At 41.3% G+C, this 27,426-nt stretch overlaps 1 protein-coding gene across 1 annotated transcript in view; it reads right to left on the minus strand.

Annotated features, from left to right (window-relative positions):
* Positions 1–1,711: 1,711 nt before the first annotated feature.
* ccdc57 (coiled-coil domain containing 57) overlaps positions 1,712–27,426 on the minus strand; it is a gene marked incomplete at both ends in the record, with an annotated part of 28,615 nt that continues 2,900 nt past the window's right edge. Inside the window, 15 exons of the mRNA XM_083932612.1 lie at positions 1,712–1,929; positions 7,067–7,238; positions 7,505–7,642; positions 9,033–9,133; positions 10,132–10,369; positions 11,665–11,753; positions 12,750–13,020; positions 17,305–17,397; positions 19,161–19,323; positions 20,155–20,313; positions 20,689–20,877; positions 21,157–21,231; positions 21,323–21,480; positions 22,077–22,178; positions 24,003–24,111. Of these exons, the coding sequence (XP_083788738.1) occupies positions 1,712–1,929; positions 7,067–7,238; positions 7,505–7,642; positions 9,033–9,133; positions 10,132–10,369; positions 11,665–11,753; positions 12,750–13,020; positions 17,305–17,397; positions 19,161–19,323; positions 20,155–20,313; positions 20,689–20,877; positions 21,157–21,231; positions 21,323–21,480; positions 22,077–22,178; positions 24,003–24,111 (2,275 nt within the window). The remainder of the gene's footprint in view (positions 1,930–7,066; positions 7,239–7,504; positions 7,643–9,032; positions 9,134–10,131; positions 10,370–11,664; positions 11,754–12,749; positions 13,021–17,304; positions 17,398–19,160; positions 19,324–20,154; positions 20,314–20,688; positions 20,878–21,156; positions 21,232–21,322; positions 21,481–22,076; positions 22,179–24,002; positions 24,112–27,426) is intronic.

Below are 27,426 nucleotides of genomic sequence, written 5' to 3' on the forward strand. Positions count from 1 at the left end.
GTTATGGCGTGATGACTTATGGACAGGCAAGAAGCATTTGCGCGAGGCCCGGGCAGTGTGAGTACAAATGGGCCTGGCCCGCGGGGAGAGAGGGAGGGGGGGGACAAGTACCCTAAAGCCCGAGACTCGGTACAGGCGGACAGTGTAAGTGTGCACTATGACACATACACTAGATGCTAATCTGGAGCAGTGGGAGGATTCGGGCCGCGAGGGTCTGTGTTTTACAGCCTATGAGTATGGTACTGTGTTGAATATTAGCTTAAATCATAGATCATAATCTCTGGCTGCCTGCACTTCACTCCCGGAGCCGGTGTGTTTTCCACTAGACTGACACGGGAGGACCTGCGCTCGACTCGCTGTAGAATCTCGGTTTAATTTCCGCTAGAGACACAATGTGCAGTGTCAGCCTCTGCCCTCTAAAGAATACTGTTCCTGTTACAATTTTTTTTTTAAATGACTCCCGTTCCCTCCCAGTCCAGGAAAAGTATCTCAACACTGACTCCCGCTCCTGCTTATCTAGCGGCATGTTCTGTTAGCCTAACTCCCAGACAGTGGAGCTAATGTGGCTAATCCAGTGTACCTCAGCCAGACAGATGTATGTCCCTACCCCCCACACATCAATGCCCTTATTTGGTAAGAGGAAATGAGGAGGAGTCAAAGTCTGACAAGATGGCGACTCCTGTAGGCAAGGACGATTGGATCAAGTTGAGCGAACGGGCTCCCAAGGAGACGCTACGTCCATTTTTTATACAGTCTATGGTCATGCTTCAAAAGTGCTATACGTCACTTGCAAACTGGTACTATGGTAGAGACGTGTTGTCAGCAGATCCCCAGGACAGGCACTCTTGTTGAATGCTCCTATGGGCTTAGTGGCCAAGTGCAGTACTGCAGCACTGGCCTGTTTGTGTGTCGGTCCTGGGCCGGGAGCACATTCGCCCGTTCACTTTAACCCTGCGCCACTGAGCAGCTCTCATAGAGATGAATTTTCGGTCCACCGTCCATTCTTTTAATATGTCCATGGTTTTCAGAGGTAATCGATTCCGTATATGGTAAGGGGCTTAACATTTCCGACACGCTTCCTAAATGGTTAACCAATCACAGCAGAGCGGACCAGCCGACCAAACCGAGCACACTGGGCTTTTCGGGAGGGGGGGGGCCTTTCCCAAAGAGTTGCTGTAGCAATGGGCCGTATGAGAACTACTGTATAATGTTTTTTTAAGCTCAAAGCATGTTAACCTACTGTAGCTTACCCTGAAAACTAGCATAATAGGGTCTCTTTAATAAGTAGCCTAAGGAGATGGCATTTTACTCAAAAACATATGTATTTAAAGTATACTAAATATATGTTCATATTAAACCTACAGTAATGATGATCGTCAACTTGGCGGTTTAATTTGAAATAATTTTCTAGGGTATTTTACAGTATATGCCTTTAATGGATAGTTGAACATGTTGATGATGACAGGGAATGAGTGGAGAGTAAAAAAAAAAGTTTAAAAAAAGAGTCTGAATTTACTACAATACTTTAACAGTACATATAAATATAAATTACAAACAAAAGTACTAATGAAAATAAATAAATAAAAAGAGACATGATCAGGAATATCTTACTTGACAAAGCTCCTCCAGAGCCATAGAAAATTTATACAACTGTTTTTGTAGGACTCCCCATGACCAGTATACTGACTGATTGTCCCATACAGTATGTGTGTCAGTCTTTAACATTGTAGTTTCTGATCTTGCAGATGCTTCCACTGGATCCAGATTTTCTGGTCTTGGTAGTGTTCGATGGTGTTTTAGACGGGTTCCTACTCTGTTGGACCTCCACTGTGGGCTGGTTATGGATGGGAGCACTGATACCATGCACCAGCATCTGGACTCCAGCACCACCAGACTCAGCCACCTCCCTCCTGCTCAGCTCACCTTCACCTTTAGGAGCAGACAAAAGAGATGTAATTCTAATGGCTACAATGACTCATCTGCTGGTGTCTTTAAAGGTTGAATGTAGAATCTTTATTAAAAGCAATATATTTAATAAAAAAAAGATAAACCCATGGGGCGTTTGAGGGGTACAGAATGAAAGTATTGCTTTTCCATAAAAAATATATATTTAGTCTTTTTTTGACAGGTTTGACAATGACTTTCTGTCCCGTTGTGTTTCCATGGCAGCAGCCAATAGCGTTGGGCGTTGCTGGTTGCCAGGGTTGTCTGTTGTTGGGTGCAGCTACTGTAGGCTGACACTTGGTGAAATGGAGTTTGCCAATCCTGCAGCTGCTTCGGAGCCTTAGTGAAGGGGGCGTTATTTGTTCCAGCAGCTGAGTGAGCGGAGACGGGCAAAAACCAGAGTCACTATAGGCCGAGCATTCACTCCATGGACGGAGAGAAAGGAGAGAAACACCATTCAGACGCACGCCCACATGGCTACGGTTCTCCTTGATCGCTGACATCACTTTCATCTTTACTTAGCTGCAACGGCTAACACTAATGCTAACGGCTAACGCTAATTGTCAGTCAAACTCCTCTAATACTTGTTTTTATGGTGTGATTTTCTAGAGGGAATGGGTTCAAACAGGCTCAAACAGACTCCGGTCTCTTGTAGGCTACTGGGCCGGGTCTAACCAACCTGGAAAACCCGACTGCTGGAGTTATTTTTTGTTGTTGCGACTACGATCTTGAGACACTAGATGGCGGTGTTCTGCTCTTTCTCCAGATTCAACCTTTAACCTAACTTGTCAGATGTTTGTTGTACAGAACCATCTGAAAAGGCATCGTTGCAAATTGATTGGGAAAGGGCAGGCACTGTTTAAGTGTCCGTCGCAGGGAACAGTCGTATATAAATAGTCTCAGGACCGCTGTCATTGCTCGTGCTCGTACATGTGTAATTGTGCTTTACTAAAAGTCCACCTCTCTCAACCGGGCTGTGGCCCAGGAAGTGTACCGCGCTTAAAGTAAAGTTCCATCGTAAAATCCCCCAAGGGTCTTTTTAGGCAAATACACTCATCAAATAGACCATCAAGGCAGTTTTTTTCGTGTTACAACTATTGACGGAGAAATCCCGGGCAGTCGCTAAGGTTATGTGTAGGGACTCTTCTCATGCTGCTGCAAAGGTTTGGTGTTATTTTGAGCAGTATTAGAGGTTAAAAAAGACGTTTCACCGTACTGCCCCGAGCTAATCACTGTTAGCCACGTCCGGCTGTTAGCGACTCTACCTGATTTCTCCGTTAATAGTTTATGCACGAAAAAAACTGTCTAGATGGCTTATTTGATGTATGTAAGTGCCGAAAAAGACCATGGGATGATTTTACGCCAGAATAACACTTTAAGTATATTTTAGTGCAAATGAAGATAAATGGTTACATTCATATAGCGCTTTTATCTAAAGCACTTTACAAGGAAAGCAATTTGGGGTGCAGTGTCTTGCCCAAGGACACTTGTGACATGTGGACAGAAACTGTACAGTATCTGTCTTTATCTGTAATAAACTCTTTGACCCTAGTGCAGCTATCATAAGTGCACTGTAACACTGTGCCAGGTTTGTCAGGTTTCACAATGGTATGATGCTGATCACTGCATCTGAGCCTGATCTGGCAACTGCTCGAGTTGAGAAACTGTTCCCTGGAAAGCTGACAGAGACTGCAGCCATAAATTGGGAAACAACCCTCCCCTATTCCCCAGATGTAAGTATGCTACTGTATAATATCAGCCAGAGCAAAAAAGAAGTGGCCCGATTGACGTCGCTAGAAGACATTTTCACACTTGAAAGCCTCTTTTATTCTATTTTAGCCTGCTGTTCATGAAGATCTTCCCTTTTAGTTTTCAAGTCCATGTTCTGCAGCCATAACTTCATTTATGTCCATTTGTAGGGTATTATAATGTTGATATGAAGTTTATCATGCCATTGATGTATTTGATATGATGAATAAACTGTTTAATTTATTCAAGATAGTGTCATCATCACTAGACACTTTAACTGCACACCACCTCCTGCACTACTTGTGTAAATACATATATGTATTTTAATAGTTTATTATGCTTAGGTTTATTTTTATGCTTATGTTTATGTCTGTTTTCATGTAAGAACCGTCAAATCAAGGTAAATTCCTTGTACTGCAAATCACTTGGCAATAAACCTGATTCTGATTCTGGATTATCTTCATTCGCATGTTGTCCTTAATACACTGAAGTGTAAAGGGAGTAGATGGATGTGAGAAATCTCCTGTGAGTAGCTGTGTTTCAGGCTGATACAGTCTCACACAGTTAACTCCTAAAATAGTGTTCATACAGTACATAGAACAGTCATCTTTAGACCAGTAAGCCTACATTTACAGTGTTTAGTCATTCTTACTCACTGAAATCTGTGATGTGAGCTGTCAGAGCTGCTAAGAAGCTGAGAGCAGAGTTAGAACAGAAAGACATGCAGGTCTGACTCTGAGCTGAGGGTCAGAGATGATGATACAGTGATGAAGGTGCAGTGTAAATACTAATTAATTAATACTAATTACAACACTGTATATAACTAGGTTCCAAATAAACCATCAAATAGCAAATGAACATCATTCAATACATCTGTATTAATAACTTGGATAATTGTTGGCATATGAACTAAAGTAACAGTTTAACAAATCAGGAACACATGTAAATACACTCATCCTGCCATCTACTTAGTTTTGTGTACTTTGAAATGCTGCCATTAATAATGTGCCTATAACTTTTATTTGATTCCTGTTGTTATAATCTCAGCTGGGATCATTCATTCAGTCTTGTGGGGATAGTACCATTAGAATTTTATACTGCTGCTGTTATAGATACTCCTTATCGACTCGGTTCTTTGTTGGCTCTTTTCCATTACTAAATACATTGTTTTAAATAGATTATTTTATAAAATAATTAAGAACATGATAATATTCCAATACGTTTTAGCCCAAATATAACTAAATGTTGTTCCAGGAGCAGCAATAATGAAGTTTACAACAGTTATTTCATAAACTCAATAATATCTCACTGGGAACTAATCTAAAATGTAAAAATATAAATCATATTCCTGACATCAAAGCACAGACTGTCTTCTGCTACGGCTGTCAATCAGGTTGTTCCACATCACTATCATTGACGTGGAGATTCATTATTAATGTGCAGATACTGCTGAAAGAAGGAAAAAGGGCTGTTTGTTTGCTTACAAGAATTTGCTACATTTTAAGATCTATTGGCTTTTTGACCACAGAGGTTTTATTACAGTTACAGTAGCAGATGAGATGGATGAGTTCAGTCCAGACGGGTAAGCTGTGGTCACTGAACCATCACCCCCTCTCTTACACCTGATGGGTGGCAGAGATAGTAATGAAGTAACAGGCTATTCAGTAACACCAATTTAGTGACTTAATTAAAAAAAGAATGTATTACAGTAGCTTCTAGTTGGCCTCCTGCCAAAAGTAACAAAGTTATTATTACAGCACTGTATCTACTGGCAGAGAGGGGAAACCAGCTTGGCTTTACGGTGGAAATATAATTAAATATCAGTGTCTGAAGTTCTGTTTGATCATTCATTTTTATTTTCAGTTCAGCTAAACAATGTTTTTTCACCCCTTGTTTAGTTTAGTTTAGTTTTAGGGCCCGTCCACGTGGAGACATGTTTTCCTGTAACCGCACAACTTGAGTCTGGTTTAGTCTTCCATCCACAGCAGCCGGCGTTATCGGAGCCTGAAAACAGGATCTTTAGAAACCAGGTCCCAGAGTGGGAAGATTGTAAACCGCCACTCATGGCGTTGTTGTCTGGCCAGTGAAACCAAATACTTTGTTAAAGGACGGCGTCATCGCCCCTCCTCCAACCTCTAACCCGGCAGTGTTACATAACAACAACAGTGCTGCTGCGTGAGAGGAGAGAGACGGACCCATAGACTGTTTACTGAACTGACTCTGAGCCACATGCATGGGAATGAATTAGGCCGACCACATATTTCTCCCTTTTCCCTGATGCCCTGAATAAGTTGCTAAATTGGTCGCTAGTCACTTTTTATAAATAAAGTTCTAAGAAGGTGTGAAAAGTCTCTAACTGTGAGAAAGTGGCACCTGTGAGTGCTTTGGGACGGGGAAGGGGCTCCCAGCAGCACCCTCTGCTCGTTGAGGACACTAACTGCAGAGTGATTGGTTCATCAGAGTCCAAAACAGCACAAAAGTCTCCACTAACACCAGAAATAGTGACACATTTCTCTCTAGGATGGAGGAGGATTTTGGAAGTCTCCAGATTTGGAGAGAAACTCTCCAGTATTTTTATTAGGTGCGTTTCCCCTATAGTGGAATACCTAGAATGAGGCGGGACTATCTTGTCGAAACGCCCCTAATTTGTATGTGAGTCGCTTGAGTGGCTGCTCAAACCCCTGAGAGAAGTGTGGCCACTGACTTAATGTAGCTCTCAGTGGGATGTGACGTGTGGTAGTACAGTTAGTTAATTGTAGAAGTTGTAATAACCTTGACAGGTAGCAACACATTACACAGGCATGCATTTATTTTGAAGGATACCATTTGACTTGACACGAGAAAAAAAACGAACTGGCTGAATGAACTCTGACTTTTTCGTTCTTTGATCTAAAAACAAAAAACATAAAAACCAAGAAGGGAGTCTGTTTGTTTGGGTTTTTGGTAGTTTATTCTGACACCAAATTAGGTTTTTTCTGTTTTTGAATAACAAATTAATTACGGATTATCCGATGATACCCAGACCATAGGCACCTAACCAAAACAGACTTACACAGAGTGCTGAGCTGCATCTCAAATTAAGGTTCCCAGCTTACACACCACTATCATGGGGTATCCACTGTAACCTTGAAATGGCAAATTAATGTTTTTCTAATGTGTGTGTGTGTGTGTGTGTGTGTGTGTGTGGGCACAAGTTGCTCTGAACATGTCTAGTGCAAACATGCTGTTATTCTGACCTGATAAGAGAAACCAGGAAACTCTGACTCTTTATGACTTTTAGGAATATACAAGATCCAGATAAAATATGGGTCTTTAATATTGACTACATATCAACAATATAAAAAAATGTCTGCAAAATAAGTTGTGTGGTTACCTTCTGAGAAAATAGATGGACTGAATCCATTGTCCAGTATCTCCCACAGCTCCCTTAATGACCGCAGTGACTCTGATGACACCTGAGACCTGGGCAGACCTGAGTGTGTCTGCAACCCCACGTCCACTGAGCTCTGGGACTGGCTGAGATTGTTCTCTTTGTCCTTGGAGCTCTAAAGAAGAAGAGAGTAGGTGAGTAAGTTCATTTTAAGATGTTTTTTGTGGTGTGTGAAAAGCCTGGAATCCTAGTTAAATGTGAAGAATAAATGTTTTTGTAAACTTTCCAGTACATTATAAATAAGCAAACAGAAATATAACCATTTGAGAATGAACTCAGATACAGTTTTGCACCAATGGATATCCATTCAATGCGAGGAGTACACTGGGCACTTGAGCTGTTATTTCTTATCAATTAATGCAATATTTACTTAGCTGTTACCTCAGGCCTGTCTGTGGTTGTGTGTCCCTGGGACCAAGGGTTGGCAGCCCTTTCTGTGGCAGGACCTCGGCTGTTGGTTCCAGGTGGGAGTTTTTCAGCTAGAGTGCATTCCCCCTGCCTAAGTGCGTACTGCAGCTCCTGAAGACACAAATACATAAGTGAACCCCCAGTGCTCTCTGGAGGTAGCACAGAGAAGTACACAACACTCCAGCCTGTTTTGGTCACATACTGGTGCTTTGTTATTCTGATACTGAGTGGAACCCCTGTTTATCCTACATATAGTTTGCCACAGTGGGTGCAGGTTATCACAAAAACCAGGACCTGGCCTACATAGCCTGCCTAGGAATCCTGTCTGCTATGTAGATAATAAGGTTAGGGTTAAAGTCAAAATCCATTGATAAAAGAGTGAGTCCTGCAGTCCGTCAGCTTTTTCTTTTTCGTACGAACTTCTGTGCATAACTTTACGTAGGATTGCTATGAATTTAGTCATGAGAACACGTTGAACAATAAGCTAGCGTTATTCAGTATGATTGCACTCAATTCTACAGCATTATACCAACATGAAGCTGGTCAATTATGTTCCGACTTACTGTTTTGGCTGGTAGGCTACTCGCTCAGGGCTATGGAGTGTGCGAGCACGCAGGCTTAAGCAACCAGATGACTGGCTGCACTTCACTAGCGACCACCAGTGTCACTAATTACATGGGTTATTAATTACTGAAGGAATTATCTCATACCCCGGTTTGTTGACCGGGGTATGAGATACTGCTAGAGAACTGCTTCAGTTCCCCGATTATTCATTCATGTAAACAGCGTTCTCGGACTATTATCAGGTTTCTTGTCTGCGCATGCTCCCCACTCTGCTGAAGTGGCTTTTTACCCGGAAATAGAATAAACCAGGAAGCAACAGCGTCGAAAACAACGTGGAAAAAACAAGGGAGGACTTTACTACGGTAAGTAACATTACTACCAAGAAGAGCCATTTCTGTCATAATTCTGTCCAAAAGTCAGCCGTTTGTGATTTTGACAAAGGTGAACTGGAAAAAAAGCCGTATACAGTCAAGCTGTATGTTAGAGCACCACCTACTGTACCGGAGGTCAAGTTACTCTGTCTTTTTCCCATTCAACCCCTGAACATGTATACAAGGGGAACTTTAATAATCCGATTATTCCCTTAACAAGGGAAAGACCATTTTCGGGTTACTGAAAAAGCAATAGAACAGGCCTCCATCACATGCTGCAGTATTTGCATTTTGAGCTCACACAAATTCTGACACCCAATGGGAGACAAGGAAGATTCTCATGTCTAACTTGCTATTACCACTCTGTTACCAAACAGATTCCTTTATTCCTAGTTACAATCTCACTTGGTGAATCTGAGGAGGAACAATATGAGTGACACTTTGACACTATAAGTGTCTGACTGTGTGATATAGAGAGTCTTGGAGTTTTGAAGGAACTGGCAGGAAGGAGCATTGTATTAATGAGAGATTTGAAGACTGTTGGAAAACTGAGTTGGGGCAGATACCTGTGTGGTGAGCTGGTACTGCAGCTGTTCCAAACCAAACAGCCGATCATGTTTGTCTTCTTGTCTCTCTGTGGAGAAGTCCCTCTCTGGCTCTGTTGGATCTGTAAGATACACAGAGTTCTGGGAGACTGTGGATGCTTTTCATTAGCTTACGTTATGCCTCCCAGCGTCCTCTGTCCTCCGTGAACCGGTGATAGCCCCCCCTTTAAAGTGTAATTCCGATGTAAAATCATCCCAGGGGCTTTTTCGGCAAATTCGGTCATCAAGTAAGCCATCAAGACAATTTTTTCCATGATTGAATGATTAACGGAGAATTCCGTTAGGGAACAGTCGGACGCAGCTAACACTGATTAGCCAAACCTCTGCAGCAGCATGAGAAGAATCCCTACACAGAAAACAAAGCACCAATGGGCTCCTTCCTTTTGGATTGATTTTGGTAATCCACTTGAATGGACCTTACTATGAGAGGAGCTGGTACAGGGGCCAGTAGGTCTTTGAAACACTCTTTTAATAAACTCTGGGTTCACTAACTACATTGTTGGTGCCACACACACACACACACACACACACACACACACACACACACACACACACACACACACACACACACACACACACACACACACACACACACACACACACACACACACACACACACACACACACACACACACACACACACACACACACACACACACACACACACACACACACACACACACACACACACACACACACACACACACTCCTATTGTTCTTCTGCCCTTCCTACAAGCCTGACCCAGAAGCTTGCTATCTCCTCAAAATGAGGGTGAAGCCGCGTTTAGTAAATACAGTTTCTGCCACCTTTCATCTCTCTCTCTCACACACATCCCCACTGGGTGGAGCTGAGACGCGACGGACAGGTTGCATTCACCGAGGGAAGTCCAACTCACATCTTTCAAGTCTAATGCAACCCATAACACTGATCCACAGTCCAATAAACCCAACAGGGGACTTATGGACCTTAATGTACCTACTGATATTATCCTTTAATTACACATGGTGTCCATGGTACTCCCTGGTCTTTAATGAAGTGTGTGCGGTGGTGAGTTTGTACCTTGTTGTCCAGCAGTGGTGACCTGGGCACGGAGGCGGTTGCCCATCTCTATCAGCTGCTGTTTCTCTTTGCTCAGACGGGCGATACAGGATGCTGCCTGCTTCAGCCTGGTATGCAGGAGAGGAGGGGGGCTTTTAGCACCGTGTACATTTTTAAACAAACCACCAGACATCAGACCTGAGGCCTGCTGCTGTCGCAAATACAGGTTCCACTCTTGGATCTGTCGCACCAGTGCACTCTGGAAAGAAGATGGAATGAAACACAAATTGAAGGAACTGGCAGGATAATGTTTCACTGGAATTGTATTTTATGATGTCCTGTAAATAGATCAACACATTGATTGATTGATTGATTGATTGATTGATTGACTGACTGAACTTGAACTTGGTTGCTGCAGTAGTTTACACAATATCTTCCCATCATCTCCCATAACAGACGGGGGAATTGACCCTATAATAAGAGACCATATTTGCTGGTGGTGGTGGGGTACAGTATTGAGAGCCAATAGAAGGGAATTGTCCACTTCTCACATTTTTGTGTTGGTACAAAATTGTCTCACAGTCATGGATCAGCACTGGAAAGGTCAGTAGCTTTAACTCAATTTAATTAATGGAGAGAAAGAAAGAGGGATTTTTTATTTTTATTTGTAAAAGTAACTTTTCTATTGATCCTTTGGAAAGCCATCACCAGAACATCAATAAACACTCAAACATAACAATACATTCTTGGTTTTCCTTTACAGAGCACAAAAGCCAATATCATGCTGAACCATCCTAGTAAAGGGTTTTTTACATGAGTGTCCATTGAGTCCCCAGTTTCCTCTTCCTGATTACTAGACAGCCATCTTCATATTCTGATCACTATCACCACCACCATCTCCTCATATTCTGTGTATAAAATATATTTATATATATATACGGTATATCTACACTGGTTAACCCTGTTTAAGTGGGCACCTATGCACAGTCCCATTATGTTTTACAGACATTTGTAGTTCACTAATAAGATAAAAAAAATGTTGTTCATGATGGATTTTGCTTTACTTTCACTTCCCTTTGTATCGAGCGTCAGGCAATTCATTCAGCACGGCTTTCTCGCCCTCAGCACAGCATCATTAAGCCTCAAAGTTTATCTCGTACAGAGTTAACTTAAACTTGGCCAACAATGCCCATCATTCCTTTTTCACCTTGCCTTTCAGGGCTTCTGTAGTTATATAATACTGTATAGATATTTATTTTATTTCTTGTGTCAATTAAATGCATATCTTGTAAATGTGCTTTGGCAACACAGATGTCATGTCAGTTTAGAGAGAGAGAGAGAGAGAGAGAGAGAGAGAGAGAGAGAGAGAGAGAGAGAGAGAGAGAGAGAGAGAGAGAGATAGAGAGTGAGATAGAGCGATAGAGATTGATAAATAGAGAAAGAGAGAGAGAGATAGAGAGATAGAGATAGAGATAGAGAGATAGATAAATAGATAGATAGATAGAGAGAGAGAGAGAGAGATAGCACAGTAATGGAAATTACATTTTATTTCACCTGTTCCATGAAGTTGGCAAGAGCAGACTCCGCATGTGCCACTCCGACCGCCTGCTTCTCCAAAGCACGTTTCTCCAGGCACAGACCACCTGAAGATCCATACCACATATAAAAGTTAAAAGACTAATAAAAAAGTTCCCACAAAATGCATTAAAATACATCTTACTAATAAAAATAACATTGTGTCAGTTATTAGGTGAAACTATTTGTTTTTGTTTTTATTTGAAAATGCCTTCTGGACAGCCAATATGGTCCGTTTACATTTTGACCGCTTGTTTCTTCGTTTAAACCAATGAACGAGAAAACGGAAATACCATGTTTTTTCTATTATTTTATTACTATAATGCTCAACATATAAACTAAAAAAACGCTGGTTTTCCGATTTTGTGTCAAAATCAAAATGCAAAAAAAAGGAAAACCAAATTCAAATAAACAGCTTAATATTGTTTTTTGATTATTTGTTTTGTTGTTACAACTTTTGAAGAATGAAATGAAGGTAGACAGGTGACCCGGAACTGGGTAAAAGCCTAGATGATATGTCTGTACCAAATAGTCGATAAGCTGATAAATAGTCCTCATTGAGGAAAAGTTCTCCAGTTACTGTGGGCATATTTCAGTCAAAAACACATTCAAATCACTGGGTGTGGACATTCTCAGATGACCGAAGTACATGAGGACTTTTCTGTTGGTTCTCACAACCAGCAACAGAAGAAGCAGCTTCCTTCGCTTGTACCGGGTCAGTAATAGCAAGGAAACAATAATGGCAATTGGCGAGACAGATTCATTGTACACAGTAGGAGAGGATGGTCACCCAGCTGGAGGTGGTTCTATGTTGCAGCATATCCCATAGGATGTCATTTGGGGCTGCAGGTCTGACTCGCTTGTTGTTTTGCATGTTATTGATACGTAGATGGAGCAGGAGAAAAAGAGAGACTCTCTAGTCTATCTGGCTCCTGGAGCTTAACAATAAAGCGGTCAGTGAAGCTTGCCACAGTATACGCACTAATGAACATGTTATTTTCACTGAAATAAACTGGATGATGAAAATTCTTAACAATGTTTGTGTAAAAGAGTGCTGTCCATACCTGCTGGGCTGACTTTAAAGGAGTTGTCAGTGGATTGGGCAGGTGGTCCAGTGCCCATCTGTGTGTAAGCTGTAGGAGTGATGGAGGTGGCAGCAGGGGCTCCCGGGTGCTGAACTGGCTGAGGAGCGGAGTCCTGGGAATAAGGCTGGAGATGGATGAAACCCTCTATGTCCTTCCTCATCTGGGTAACCACGGCCCGCAGGATGCTGTTCTGCTGCTGGAGACGACGGATCTCTTCTGATGCCAGAGAATCTACCTTTGGTGTTAGACCCTGTGGGTAGTTAAACACACACTTATCTGTTTTTGTAGCATTACTAACCCTTTACTGCAAGTACTGCATTTATCAGGACATATTTTCATAGAAGATTTACGGCCCTTTTTTATTCACTCAATGAATGATCCTGTATGCTAGCTCTGCATGATTCAAATTGAGCAACCAAAGTGTCTGCAGAAGTGTAGCAAATATGGTGATTTCAATTTTACATTCTCACAGAGAACTCTGATCTCTGGGTCAGGAAATAGCCTGCATTTTCATGATTTTCAAGAAATACACAAATGGACAGCTGGTCAATTGATGGTGGATTGTGCATTGAACAGACCCCTTTTAAGGATCGGTATTCCACTGTCGGGATGATCTCTGGCTTTCATCAACTGAGTTTGCAATGCAAAATGTGATGTACATCAATGGATATGTTGTTTTTTATCTGACAATATATAGCAAAAATAGGAACAAAAAGCTGATCTTGATGCAGAAACCACAAAAACTGAACCAATAGGGACTGTTTACACGGATTCATTTCTCTGGAATAGGTACAACCCACGGCCCGCTCAACCAAACATCAGCTGAATTCCAGGCAACTTTTTTAAAAAAAAAGCTCTGAATTCAACATTACATTCAACAACATCTGGCAAAAGCTGTCACCACTCCATCACCCCAGCCAAGTGGGGCTGATCAAAGATGTTACCATCCTGCTGCCCGCTGAGAAAGAGAAATCGGCTCAAGTCGGGCCGCCATGTGGAACCAAGCACATCTGAGACTATACGAGGACATCCAAGAAGACCCAGGATGCACACTAGAATCGGCCTCCAGCACAAAAGTTCCCCTAGCCATCGGAACCATTAGGTGAGAATTTGCACTTTCCTGTTATATTGGCGTTTAAGCTCTAGGTTACTCAGAGTAAATAAGGAGCGCATTATTCCTCCCAACCTCTCAGCTACGGAACTGTCATTAACTCAATTTGAGTGGTAAAGTCAAAGTATGATTCCACTTAGTAGTCTTCTGTTTTGTTTTCTCTAATGTAAGTTAATACATCCAAATATATCATTCACTGACTGCCTCTTGAAAATAAACAATCTTGACACCCTACATCTTTGAGATTCATGAGACACTATGTTTCATACCATCGTACCAGGAAAAGAACTGTTGACAGCTGTCTTGAATGCCACTGCACACAGCACCAAGTGCCAACAATGAGCTCATGAAAAGTACGTGTGTAGTTCAATAACATTAGAGCCAACTCTCCTGCAAGTCATACACTAGATACACACTCGTAGTGAAAGATGTTTCATGAGTTGTCACTCAAATATTGATACACTACAGTGACTTAAAATGTAATTCCAGCGTAAAATCATCCCAGGGTCCTTTTTGGCACTTACATACATCAAATAATCCATCAAGTTTTTTTCAGTGTAACAACTATTAACGGAGAAAGCCGGTAGAGCGCTAACAGCCGGACGTGGCTAACAGTGATTAGCTTGGGGCAGTATGATGAAGGCATTCAAACGTCTTTTTAACTACTAATACTGCTGAAAATAACAGCAAACCTCTGCAGCAGCATGAAAAGAGTCCCTACACAGAAAACAAAGCACCAATGGGCTCCTTCCTTTGGGATTGACTTTGGTAATCCATTTGAATGGACTCTACTATGAGAGGAGCTGGTACAGGGGCCAGTAGGTAAGTCTTTCAAAACACTCTTTTAATAAACTCTGGGTTCACCAACTACATTGTTGGTGCTTTGTTTTCTGTGTAGGGACTCTTCTCATGCTGCTGCAGAGGTTTGCTGTTATTTTCAGCAGTATTAGTGGTTAAAAAAGAGGTTTTAATGCCTTCACCGTACAGCCCCGAGCTAATCAGTGTTAGTCACGTCCAAATGTTAAGTGACTCTTATATAATTATATTGTAAAGTTTTACAAAAATGCTCCTTTTTCAACCTATCTTATAGATGTTTATTCCGTATGTTTTTTATTGATTTTAGATGATATATTTTATTTTTGTATATTAAAGGCTGAATATGTAGAATCTTTATTAAAATCTCTTTACATTTTTTAAATGATACACCCATGGGGCGTTTTGAGGGGTACAGAATGAAAGTTTTGCTTTTCCATGAAAAATATATTTAGTCTGAATTAATATTTAATTTTTGTTTGATGGGTTTGACAATGACTTTTTGTCCCGTTCTGTTTCCATGTTAGCAGCCAATAGTGTTTGGTGTTGCTGGTCGCCAGGGTTGTCTGTTGTTGGGTGCAGCTACTGTAGGCTGGTACTGGGTGAAATGGAGTTTGCAAATCCTGCAGCTGTTTCGGAGCCTCAGTGAAGGGGACGTTATTTGTCCCAGCAGCTGAGAGAGCGGAGACAGGTAAAAACCAGAGTCAATATAGGCCGAGCATTCACTCCATGGACTGAGAGAAAGAAGAGAAACGCCATTAAAACGCACGCCCAAATGGCTACGCTTCTCCTTGATCGCTAAAATCACTTTCATCTTTACTTAGCTGGAATGGCTAACGCTAACGGTAACTGTCAGTCAAACTCCTCTGAAATACTTGTTTTTATGGTGTGATTTGTCAGAGTCTGCATGTCGAAGTGTCTTTTGGCAAGACACTGAACCCTGAATTGCTCCCTGTGCTGTGCATGGGTGTGTGAACGTGGTGTGAATGGTTAGATTAGATGGTACAGTATGTAGATGTCCGCTTCCATCAGTGTGAATGTCTGTGTGAATGGGTGAATGTGACAAGTCGTGTGAAAGTGCCTTGAGTAGTCAGAAGACTAGAAAGGCGCTTTATTAAGTACAAGTTCATTCACCATTTACTAAGTACAGTCTGAACAGTTGAGTTTCCAATCTGAGACAGAAGAGTTTCTGCTGTCCTGATGTCACTAGAGAGCTCATTCCACCACTGTGGGACCAGGACAAAAAGCAGGATTTTGTTGAGCGATGGCTGCCTGAATCTGAGCTGGAATCACCACAGAAGCATTTATGCACAGTAAGGAGGCAAAATGTTAGTTTGTTTTGTTCTGAGAGCAATTTACTTTCTCACCTAAGTGACATCATTTGAGCTGCCGTTTCATGGGCTGGGAATGGTGAGTTTAGTTTTAGTTTAATATGATGTGGTTGATATTAAGACAACAGTATTTTTTCCTCTACTTTCCACCATTCACCAATACTGCCTTTGTCGATTGCTGCGCATACTGTGATGACCCTGGGGTTGGTCCTGCTCGGTCCTCTTTTGGCTGTTTGTTTACTTTGTTTCAGGAGGTTGGTGGGAGGAGCTATGCCATCAGAGATGCAGCACACCTGAGGAATGATGCATCAACGACTAGAAACTGGACAGTGGAGACCACACACCACCCAAGTCCTGCTCATTATATGTGACTGGAATCATTCGAGGCGTTTACATGCGGCTTAAAAACCCGATTATATTCGGCTTAAGGGAATACCCTGGTTTCTCAAACACCATGTAAACACCGTACCCCGTTTAAAATCGGAGTTCTCATACCCCAGTTAACAGACCTAGATAACTCCTTTAGTAACCGGGGTATTCATGCATGTAAACATCTTACCCGGAGTAATATTGGGTTTCGGATCTTCGCATGCTCCTTGGGTTATAACCCCCCTCCCCACTCCGCTGTACCCGGAAATAGAATAAACCAGATAGCAACAACTACAATAACAATGTAAAAAAACAACAATAGAGGGTTACCTTTAAACTGAGGGAGGACTTCACCATGGTAAGTAACATCACTACCAAGAAGACCCGTTTCTGTTGTAGTTGTGTCCAAAAGTCGTCCGCTTGTGATTTTGACAAAGGTAAACCCGCAAAAAAAGCAGTATTCAGTCCAGCTGTATGTTGGCAGAGAGCCACCTACTGTACCGGAGGAAGAATTACTCTGTCATTTTCCCATTCAACCCCCTTTCATGTATACAAGGGGAACTTCAATAATCCGATTATACCCTTAACCGAGGAAAGACCATTTCGGGTTACTGATGTGCATGTAAACGCAAAGTCAGGGATTCTGTATGTTTGTGTGGAGGTGTGAAAACAAGAAAGATCATGCCTGTCTGTCAGTTCACCACATAATCTGTCAAACTCTGTGTACAGACACACTAAATGTTGTGCATGAATGATCAGTAGGCTGACTCCATATTCATCAGGCCAGCACCTTTGCCTGGTAGATAGAAATGTCTTTGCTTTAGCTTGCTTTGATTTGGTTAACAGGTTTGCACTTTTTAAAGGATCTATTAGTCTGCACAGTGTAAGGTGGTATTTAACGTATTCTCACCTGTACTGCCTGGTCTCTCTCTGTTTGAACAGAATGTAGTAAGTGAGTCAAGTCCTGAAGATCTTGTTCTTTCTCCTTCAGCTCTGCTTTTGCCTGATAGAAAACATCATTAAACGTTAGTATTTGTAGCAAAATCCAAAACATTATTATACCAGCATTTTAAATGTGTTTAGTCATCTCAATGAGTCGTTTGTGCGGTTCAGTTAAAATCTTGGGCCTCTTCGTAAACCTCCTACAAGTAGTTACAGAGGCTCCCAAGCTAGCGGGCACGTGCAGGCATGAGCAGTGGGGGTTGGGGCGATGCCAGATCCAGAATTCTTCAGTGAGAGAGGAACGGTAGATGTGCTTCCAGCTCCATCTCTGAGTTTTTTTATTCTATGTGGGGAATCTATGTTAAACCTTAATACGTAATATTTACCTAAAGTTTTTTCAAAATTTTCCCATAGCATTTCTAAACAAACTAGTTTTCTTTAGAAGGCATACCTTATTTCTCGTTGCACATAATTATAGAACTATTTCAGATTTTTGTTTTATTATTAGCCCCCTTAAGAACTGACCTTTTTATTAAGCCATAGCACAAACCAATGCAATGATGTGCTTTAGCTTTGTAATGCTCAAAACTTGTCAAATTAAGTTAAAAACTATGGTAGTATCATCAAGAAATTTAAAGAGAGCCACACAGTACAACAAGCGTGGCAGAGGTAAGAAGTGAAAGATTTCAAAGACCCTGGAAAAAAAAAAGTGTGACAGATGTGTCTAAATACCAACAACTGCAAAGACTCTAGTGAATGACTTAAGGCAACACATGATATGCAATAAAAACGCTTTGCGTTCCATTAATTTTCTATGGAGGAGGCGGCAGCGCCCAATGAAGCGGCGCACACCGTTCAGATTTGCCTCTCTGCCACCGCGCTCACAGTTCGAATCAGTTGAACTTTGACCTAGTTTCCGCTGACCTTTCAAAAGTGCCACCAATGAGAAAGAAGCTTTGAGCGTGACGTTTCCGTTTCCTAGGCAACCAAAGAGCGACATCAAGCCGGCTAGAAAGATGGAGGAAAAACGTATTGTTTGTGTGTCAAGTTTCCCGAACTATTTAACGCTATTTAACACTATTTAATCTCTGAAGAAAACGTAATGATGGAGATTTATAAGCATCACACCAGGTTTGTGAATAGGCAGTTTACGAGCTAACAGTTGTTTTAATACTAACGTTGATTTAGCCGTCTACTGGGTCTCTGCACCCAACCTCGCGGTGAGCCCAGATAGCCAAGTCGTGAACTAGAGCTCTGCACAGGAATCGACTATGCGGTTGCAGACCAAGAAAAACTCCACTTCTGCAGAAGAGACACATTCCAGCCAGACTGTAGTACACCAATGACAACCTAGAGAAATAATATGCATTATAATGTCCTTTGGTCAGACCATTGAGACATTGATTGTGCTCTGAGAAAAAAGGGAGAGGCATAGAACCCAAAGAACACCTGTGCTGCTGTGGGGATGTTTCAGTGCATCTGGAACTGGGAATCTCGTAAATGTGGAAGGAATCATGAAGAAAGGAGGGTATGTGAAGATTTTGAAAGAAAACCTGAAGCAGTCAGCAGCAAAAAGGGGTCTGGGTCGTGGCTTTGTCACGTTACTGACGTTCACAGTGCTGCACGCACGCACGCACGCACGCACGCACGCACGCACGCACGCACGCACGCACGCACGCACGCACGCACGCACGCACGCACGCACGCACGCACGCACGCACGCACGCAGCAGCAGCAGTTTCCAAAATATACAGAGGCAATTTGCATCCAGATTCAAAAACTCTATAGGTGAACTCTACTATCCATAATATATAAGAGGCTTACCTGGTCTCTAGCCTGGGTCAGGTCTTGTATTAGCTGCTCATTCGCAAGGTATTGTTGGGCCTTCATGTTCTCACAGCGTCTCTGCCACTCCAGCTCAACTTGGACTTTCACCTGTTCTAAGGCCGTCTCTCTCTTCAAACCAGCACTTAGCTGCTGTTTATACCTGCACACACACACACACACAGACACACACACAGTTAGCTGGTTCCATCATCAATGTTCACAGCTGTCTGTACAAACTGACTGAGCAGCTACATACAGTACACACAGATACCAGGTTCATTAATGCCAATATGATGGTTTCTTTTTTTCAGTGTCTGTCTCACACACACACAGTGGCCCTCATTTATCAAACGAACGTACGGCAGAAAAACGTGCGTACGACCGTTTCCAGGCAAACTTCGGCATTTATCAATTTGGACGTGAGCGGGAGCTACGATCAAATCTCACGTCAGGTCTGAGATTGTGTATGCACATTTCAGCACATGTATTTGCGGTGCAGCACAGCAAAATCCGGCTGAAAATAATAAACAAACCTCAGCTTTCATTAAGCATAAGCAGTCACATATTAAGAACAGATCAAAACGGATTCTTAAAACGAATAAAAAAAAAACAACAACTTGATTTGTGATGCCAAGCTATTGCTTTTAAACATGGCGGCCAGGTGGCCAGGGGACACACACGATTCTTTTATATTTCACCCCGCTTTGCTTTTCCTAGAGTTTTATGGGAAAAGTTATGAAAAGTTCCATACTTAGTGAGTTGGTTGGATTAGAACAACCACATTTAAAGCAAATCCAATAATCCTTCTAGGCGGAGTCCTAAAATGTTTGCATGAAATACATGAAAAACGCACCAAACTTTTTTTTTGCTGCATTCTTTTTTTATTTGCCATTAATGATTAAAAAAGCACATTCTGCTCTAGTCTCCTCCTCTCCAGCTCTTCCTTCTTTATTTCACACTATCTACCTCCATTTTCCTGCAGCCTTCTCACCTCTCCATCTCCTCCCTGCTCCGCTCCAGCTCGGCCCTCAGCTTGGTTTCTCCCTCCTGCAGGGAGATCATCTCTGTATCCTTGACAACCATCTCACTGAAGACCTGACTGGCATACTTGTCCCAGCCAGTCTGGGTTGCTTCTGCCTCTGTGTGAAGCCTTGAAAAACACACACACGCACACGCACGCACACGCACACGCACACGCACACGCACACGCACACGCACACGCACACGCACACGCACACGCACACGCACACGCACACAGACACAGACACAGACACACACACACACACACACACACACACACACACACACACACACACACACACACACACACACACACACACACACACACACACACACACACACACACACACACACACACACACACACACACACACAGTTAGCTGGTTCCATCATCAATGTTCACAGCTGTCTGTACAAACTGACTGAGCAGCTACATACAGTACACACAGATACCAGGTTCATTAATGCCAATATGATGGTTTCTTTTTTTCAGTGTCTGTGTCACCTGTGTATTTTCTCATCTTTCTGTTTCATGGCTTTCTGTATGCAGCTTTCCCGCGCAGCCAGGATTTCCACCTTCCCTTGTAGTTTGGCCATGAGTTTCTCAGCTTTCTTCAGCTGCTCTGTGAGAGCCTGATACTGAGAATCCAGCTGAGCATCACATTCCTTCAGAGCCCGGACCACATCTTCATATCTGAGGAGAGGACATGAAATAAATACTGTCAAATACGTCCAAATTCTAATTGGTATGTCTATTCTGTAAAAAATAATAATTGCATAAAATGCTCTACATGCTTTTTGTTTCAACCAGACCAACATTACCTGAGGCACGGATTCTGAGCACCAGGTAATCATAATATGGGGTGTGATCTAGATGGGTGTTTCCTAATTTTAATTAAAATTTGGTTTCCTGACATTTCCTGAATAAGTTTTCTCTCTCTCTGCCATCAGCAGCTGGCTCTGCCTCACTCACTTCCTAATGTGGTCGTCCTCTTCTTTCTTTAATTTGACCTCCATCAAGTTCAACTCTTCCTCAAGCTCCTTTATCCTGAGACAGAAGATAGTAGTCACAAAATCAGCACACGCACGCACACACACACGCACATGCACATACAAGCACACAGAATCCTGAGGCATACTTGCAGTCCTTGACAGCAGTGAGGTCTTTAATCTCCTGCTCTTTGTGCTGCAGCTGGGTTTGTGTCTGCTGACAGAACTCCTGAGAAGCTCTGAGGGCCCATGTGGCCTGATGCTGAGCCTGGCAGTGAACCTCAGTCTCTACAGATAGCAGCTTCACCTGGACAAGGACAACATTAGCTGAAGGACTAGCCACAGGCAGGTAAGAGGTCAACGAGCAAATCAAACGTGTAGTCTGCTGTAATAAGCTGTAATATGTGAAGATTTTTCAAATTGTATTATTTTATGTTTTGTGCCTATTTATACTTACTTTTTCCCTTTATTCTATTTTATTTTATTCTATTTTATGTTATTTCCCCTTACATCTACCACTTACTGTTTATGTTTTGTTTTGTTTTTTGCTTAAATTGTTTAGAATGTATTTTTCTTTAAAGGAGCCTCCCAGCAAAAGCATTTCACACATTTGTACTTGTGTAAGTGAGCGAAAAATAAATATCTTGAATCTTTCTGTCATTATTTATTTAGATTACTTGGATTTAGAATACTATTATACTATATAAATATATTATTAATACTTGTACAAGTTGTGAACTTTGAATTACAAAAACAACTTTGCATACAACATGTTGTGTTCGTTTGTGTGTTTTTCTCTCCTCCTTACGCAACAATTGTGGTATTTATGGACAACATAGACAGACTCATTTGAGCGAGACACATCCTGTTTACAGAGAAACAGCATTATTTCACTCCCCTCACCTTAAGATCATGAGACAGCACCACAGCACGCATCTCATCCATTTTCAAGTTAAACTCATGTTCCCGCTGTCTGAGCTCTCTGTCAAAAGCTGCCGTCATCTCCTGTTGGCCAGATGAGAGGGATAAGACATGTGATGCATAGAATTTAACACTTATAATAATAATAATAATAATAATAATAATAATAATAATAATAATAACAACTATAATGTGATAAAGCAGCTATAACTAATCACACCAACACTAAGCCAGCCTCTAAACTGTATTTTGTATTGTGTGGTATCAATTCCAATTTTGCTTGGTTGATATACAGTGCAAATTTTAATTATTTCAAATCACAAATTCAGAAAAGATTATTACTCTCCATAGAAATAAAGACTTTCTCTCTCAGCATGCGTCGACACAGTCGCCATCTTGAGTCGGGGTTCCAAGGCAGTTCAACCCGTTGAACTGCGCTTCTTTATGGTCGGCATAGAAATAAAGACTACAGTGCCTTTCTGCCTCTCAACATGAATCAATACAGCAAGTGTATATATTGTAAATATTACAATCAAATATGTATAGTGTAAATATTGATAAAGTGTATATATTGCAAATATTGTGTAGCTAGTTTATTATCAATAGTTATTTTATCAAACTTATACAATCCCTGTGTGTAAAGACCTGCCCTGTCTTGTTCCTTTTCCAAATAAGCAGGTAAATGGCTATTCATCTTTCATATTAAATGAAAAAATATATATTTATAACAAATATTTGCTTGTAAAATATATTGTGTACATTGTCTATAGTTCTCTATAAATCATCCAAATGCCCATCAGTATAGAGCTGTTTAGCCTCTGTTATCCAATTCTAAGCTGGATGTTGGTGGTTCCAGGTCGGCCACATTAGTGTTCAGTGAAGTATTCTCCAGGCCAGGTGCAGACTGGCACAGACTAGCTCATAGAGTCCATGAAATCTATGGAAAGGTTGTTTAGTAACATTTTTAGGCTGAATTTAGGAGTTTGTGTGAATGTGAAAAATTGTCAATGCGCATTACGTTTTGAACATAAATGTGGCTATGTTAACAACAACAACAAAAAAATGCTTCTCTATCATTTTACCCACCCCCTGTTTGAATACATGTCTGAGACTTGTAACGAACCTGGGCAAAAGAAATCGCCTCTTAAATGAGACCTGCGTTTTCAGGCGGACCAGAGTTCGTTGCTTTGACACCACCCAAAACCAACCAGACTATCTGTGTAAACGGTTTAAAGCGGAGCAAACAGCTCGGGTGTGAAAGATACCTTAGTGACTTTGAGTACCATGAAATAAATAAATAAAAATAAAATGTATTATTATTACTCAAGGTCTGCTGCTGAAACCTTCTGAATGTCTGGCTGTTCTACCAGTTATTTCAGCCATGCCACCTGCATGACTCTCCACTGTACAGAGCACGCTCTGAGGGGTTATAGTACAAGATAAATTGCATAAAGGAACCTTTTACATATTCCTTCCATGCAACAAGAAATAACCTGAGATACATTTAGAATGTTTCTATTTACAACTGTTGGAAAAGGATGTCCGTACACCGGATGCCACCAGAGAGATGACACCTCCCCAAACTTTATGACTAAAAGCTGTTTAACTTCAAGAAAGTTTGAGAGCTGTTGGCCTAAAAATAGGTTGGATTGACACACAGCTACTTGACTGCACATTTCCAACTGTGAATGCTCACTGTGCAGAGTTTCTTTTCGGCATCGTTGTGCTTGTCTCAGTAGCCCAATGTGTTTTACTTTGGGGGGAGCTAACAGACGCCATATTCACAACAGTGAATAGCAGATATCAGCATTATGGCACGACATTAGACAAAAAGAGTTTCAGAGGGATGAAAGTGTGTGTGTGTGTGTGTGTGTGTGTGTGTGTGTGTGTGTGCGTGTGTGTGTTCACCTGTCTCTGTAGCATCAGCTCTCCTTCCACCTCTTGTATCCTGCACTGCAAGTCCTGTTCCATCCTCTCATACTCCTCTGTTTGCTTTTGAATTTCACCAGCCATAGAGCTACCATCCAGCCACAAAAGTACATGCATAGACACACAAAGAGTTACAGTACCATGTCATTGATTAAACAAGAAAAAAAAGTTCAGGCTTGAGATATCCATTATCATTTGTACCCACAAGCTAGCAATTAACACACACAGACTTGGCCTTGGTCCTCTGAGCTCTGCCTTGCAGTACCAACGCCATTAGTCAGTACCAAAAAAAACTGAGCCCAATGGAGAACATTAATATAGGGGTGGCAATATAGGGGTCGAGTAATTATTACGGATGGAGGAATGGTTAAGACTGCAGCTTGGAGATTGATTTTAGCCTATCTATATATTGATAGGCTATAATTAGGTGAATATCAATAGAGAACAATGTTAATGGTGAATGTTCTTTTAAACTGTAAAATCTAACTTAATTTAAGCTTGTTAATTCTACCTTTCCCTCTTCTTGGGACGCTGCTGGAGAGAGGAGAGAGTGAAAGAAGATGTGTTCAGAGCAGGGGAGAGATAAAGTTATCAGGATATGTGTGAAGATATCAAGTGAATGTAAAGTAGCTACAGTTTTCAGTTGGAGAACAAATAAAGACCAGCTGTGGAGTTTCTTTTTAGTGAAAAGCTCTGGATAGATTTGAGTTCCCCCTGGTCAAACAGTCTTCTCCAACCCCAATTCCAATGAAGTTGGGACGTTGTGTAAAATGTAAATAAAAACAGAATACAATGATTTGCAACCTTTTCAACCGATATTCAATTGAATACACTACAAAGACAAGATATTTAATGTTTAAACTGATAAACTTTGTTTGTTTTTTAAATATTCACTCATTTTGAATTTGATGCCTGCAACACATTGAAAAAAGTTGGGACAGGGGAATGTTTACCACTGTGTTACATCACCTTTCCTTTGAACAACACTCAAAAAGGAATTGGGAACTGAGGACACTAATTGTTGAAGCTTTGTAAGTGGAATTCTTTCCCATTTTTGCTCGATGTCCGACTTCACTTGCACAACAGTCTGTTGTCATATTTCGAGTTTCGAGCTCCACACATTTTCAATGGGAGACAGGTGTGGACTGCAGCAGGCCAGTCTAGTACGAGCACTCTTTTACTACAAAGCCATGCTGTTGGAACGTGTGCAGAATGTGTCCTGTCACTGTCTTGCTGAAAAAAGCAGGGACGTCCCTGAAAAAGACATTGCTTGGATGGCAGCATATGTTGCTCCAAACCTGTATGAACCTTTCAGCATTAATGGGGCCTTCACAGATGTGCAAGTTACCCATGATGCCATGGCTACTAACACACCCCCATACCATCAAAGATGCTGCTTTCGAACTGTGCGCTGATAAGAATCTGGATAGTCCTTTTCCTTTTTCGAGGATGCTCCTTTTATACCCAATCATGACACTCACCTGTTTCCAATGAACCTGTGGAACGTTCCAAACAGTTGTTTTAGAGCATTCCTCAACTTTTCGGGTCTTTTCTTGCTCCTGTTCCAGCTTTTTTGGAACGTGTTGCAGGCATCAAATTCAAAATTAGTGAATATTTGAAAAAATACAATAAGGTTTATAATTTGAACATTAAATATCTTGTCTTTGCAGTGTATTCAATTGAATAAAGGTTGAAAATTATGCATTCTGTATTTATTTACATTTTACACGACATCCCAACTTCGTTGGAATTGGAGTTGAAGAAGGCAGACTGAGTTCAGGCACACATAATTCACTAAAATAAAACATTGCAACAGGCTAATCACCATAGAACGTCAACAACCTGTATTTTTTTTTGTAGGCCATTAAGCATGTAGTATTTCTTCATAGCTAACACACTACAATAAATAATATTCAGGTATTTTTTATCTGATTAAAATCATTAGTGTACAATTTCTTAAAGGATTGTGGTTATGCAGCAAGGGGTGACTGTTCTCAAAAGTGGTGAATTATAGTATTTAAAAAAAGACTGCAAACAAAGTGACATTTGTTTCTGTGGCTCACAAACCTCCTCCTCTACTCCTCTACCTCTACTCATATCTGCAGCAACCCCCATATCTAAAGGTATTTATGTTGTCTCTTTTAAGGTTTAATTTAAAACAACAAAAAGTTAGTGCACATAACTAAGTAGGTGTGAATACACGCAGGATGAATTGAGATGGGATTACTGAGACTACATTCACACGTGATTCGGGCCATGTGTCCGCATTCATTTAGCAGTGTGAACACTCGCAGCTTGAGCCACACTGAAGGATCACTTACTCAGCTGAAAGCAGAACTATGTACTTATTCACTGGCTATCCACTACTGAGCTACAGGTAACTCTGTATATTCTGTCCATTGTTTTTTCAAACATTATTATTTTGAAAGTAATTGTCATGTCACAGAAACTAACCGGAGTGAATTGTGTTATAATCAGACGGGTGTTTGAACAAGCCCAGTGCATGTCTGAGGATTGAAAATTGACTAAAAATAGTGTGTGAGACCATTGTTTCTGTGGGATCAGATTTTCCTTTTTTTAAAGTAGGTAGGACTAGCACTAAGGTGGGCTTAACGAAGAGAATGAAAGGAAATGCACAGTCCTAACTTTGTCAGGTCTGGTTCTGGAACGGGCTGGGTTTATGACTTCTCTGAAGAATAACCTCTACTGCTTTGAACATCTCCAGTGATTCTTTGAGCATTTTCTGAACCCTACTAAGTACTTATGAGAGACTTTTGAAACTCAGTCAGTGGACTTGGACCTCCAACAATAGACTCCTAAAAGGCAACATCAAGACTGAAGGACTTCTTGAACGCCCAAAGATTAGTTTATCAATTTACAATCTGCTTAGAGGCCCCTGGGCTCTGAGTCTGGTTACCAAGACACCAAGATACCAAAAAACAAGCAGGTGACACTGATGAACCTTCAAAGTGACAGTACATTTAGATTTTACACTGGAAATGTACATCATTTAAAGTGCCATGTTTAACTAACCACCTGACACGTGTGGAAGTTGAGGTTTACTTTTTCAGGGTAAGTTTATGATGTCCTCTGCCATAAGAACACTTAATGACAATGAAGATGTCATGTGACAAGAAATATCTGGTAGTTTACTATTGCGTTCAGTCCTTTTCAATTTATATAACTCCAATAAGTGACTCATATAAATAAATAATGTTGAGTTTGTGAAACAATGTAGGATTGTTTAACACAATGTGCACGATTCTTATAGCTTTTCTCTGTAGTGAAGAGTGGATTTTTGACGGTTCTAGCTGCAGACCCCCTCCTCTCATCCCCTCAGAGGTGAAAGAGAGCAGGCACATTCCTCCAGAATGAGAATATCAATATAAATGTATTATATTAT

The sequence above is a fragment of the Echiichthys vipera genome, assembly GCF_963691815.1.
Source record: "Echiichthys vipera genome assembly, chromosome: 18".
NCBI lineage: Eukaryota > Metazoa > Chordata > Actinopteri > Perciformes > Trachinidae > Echiichthys > Echiichthys vipera.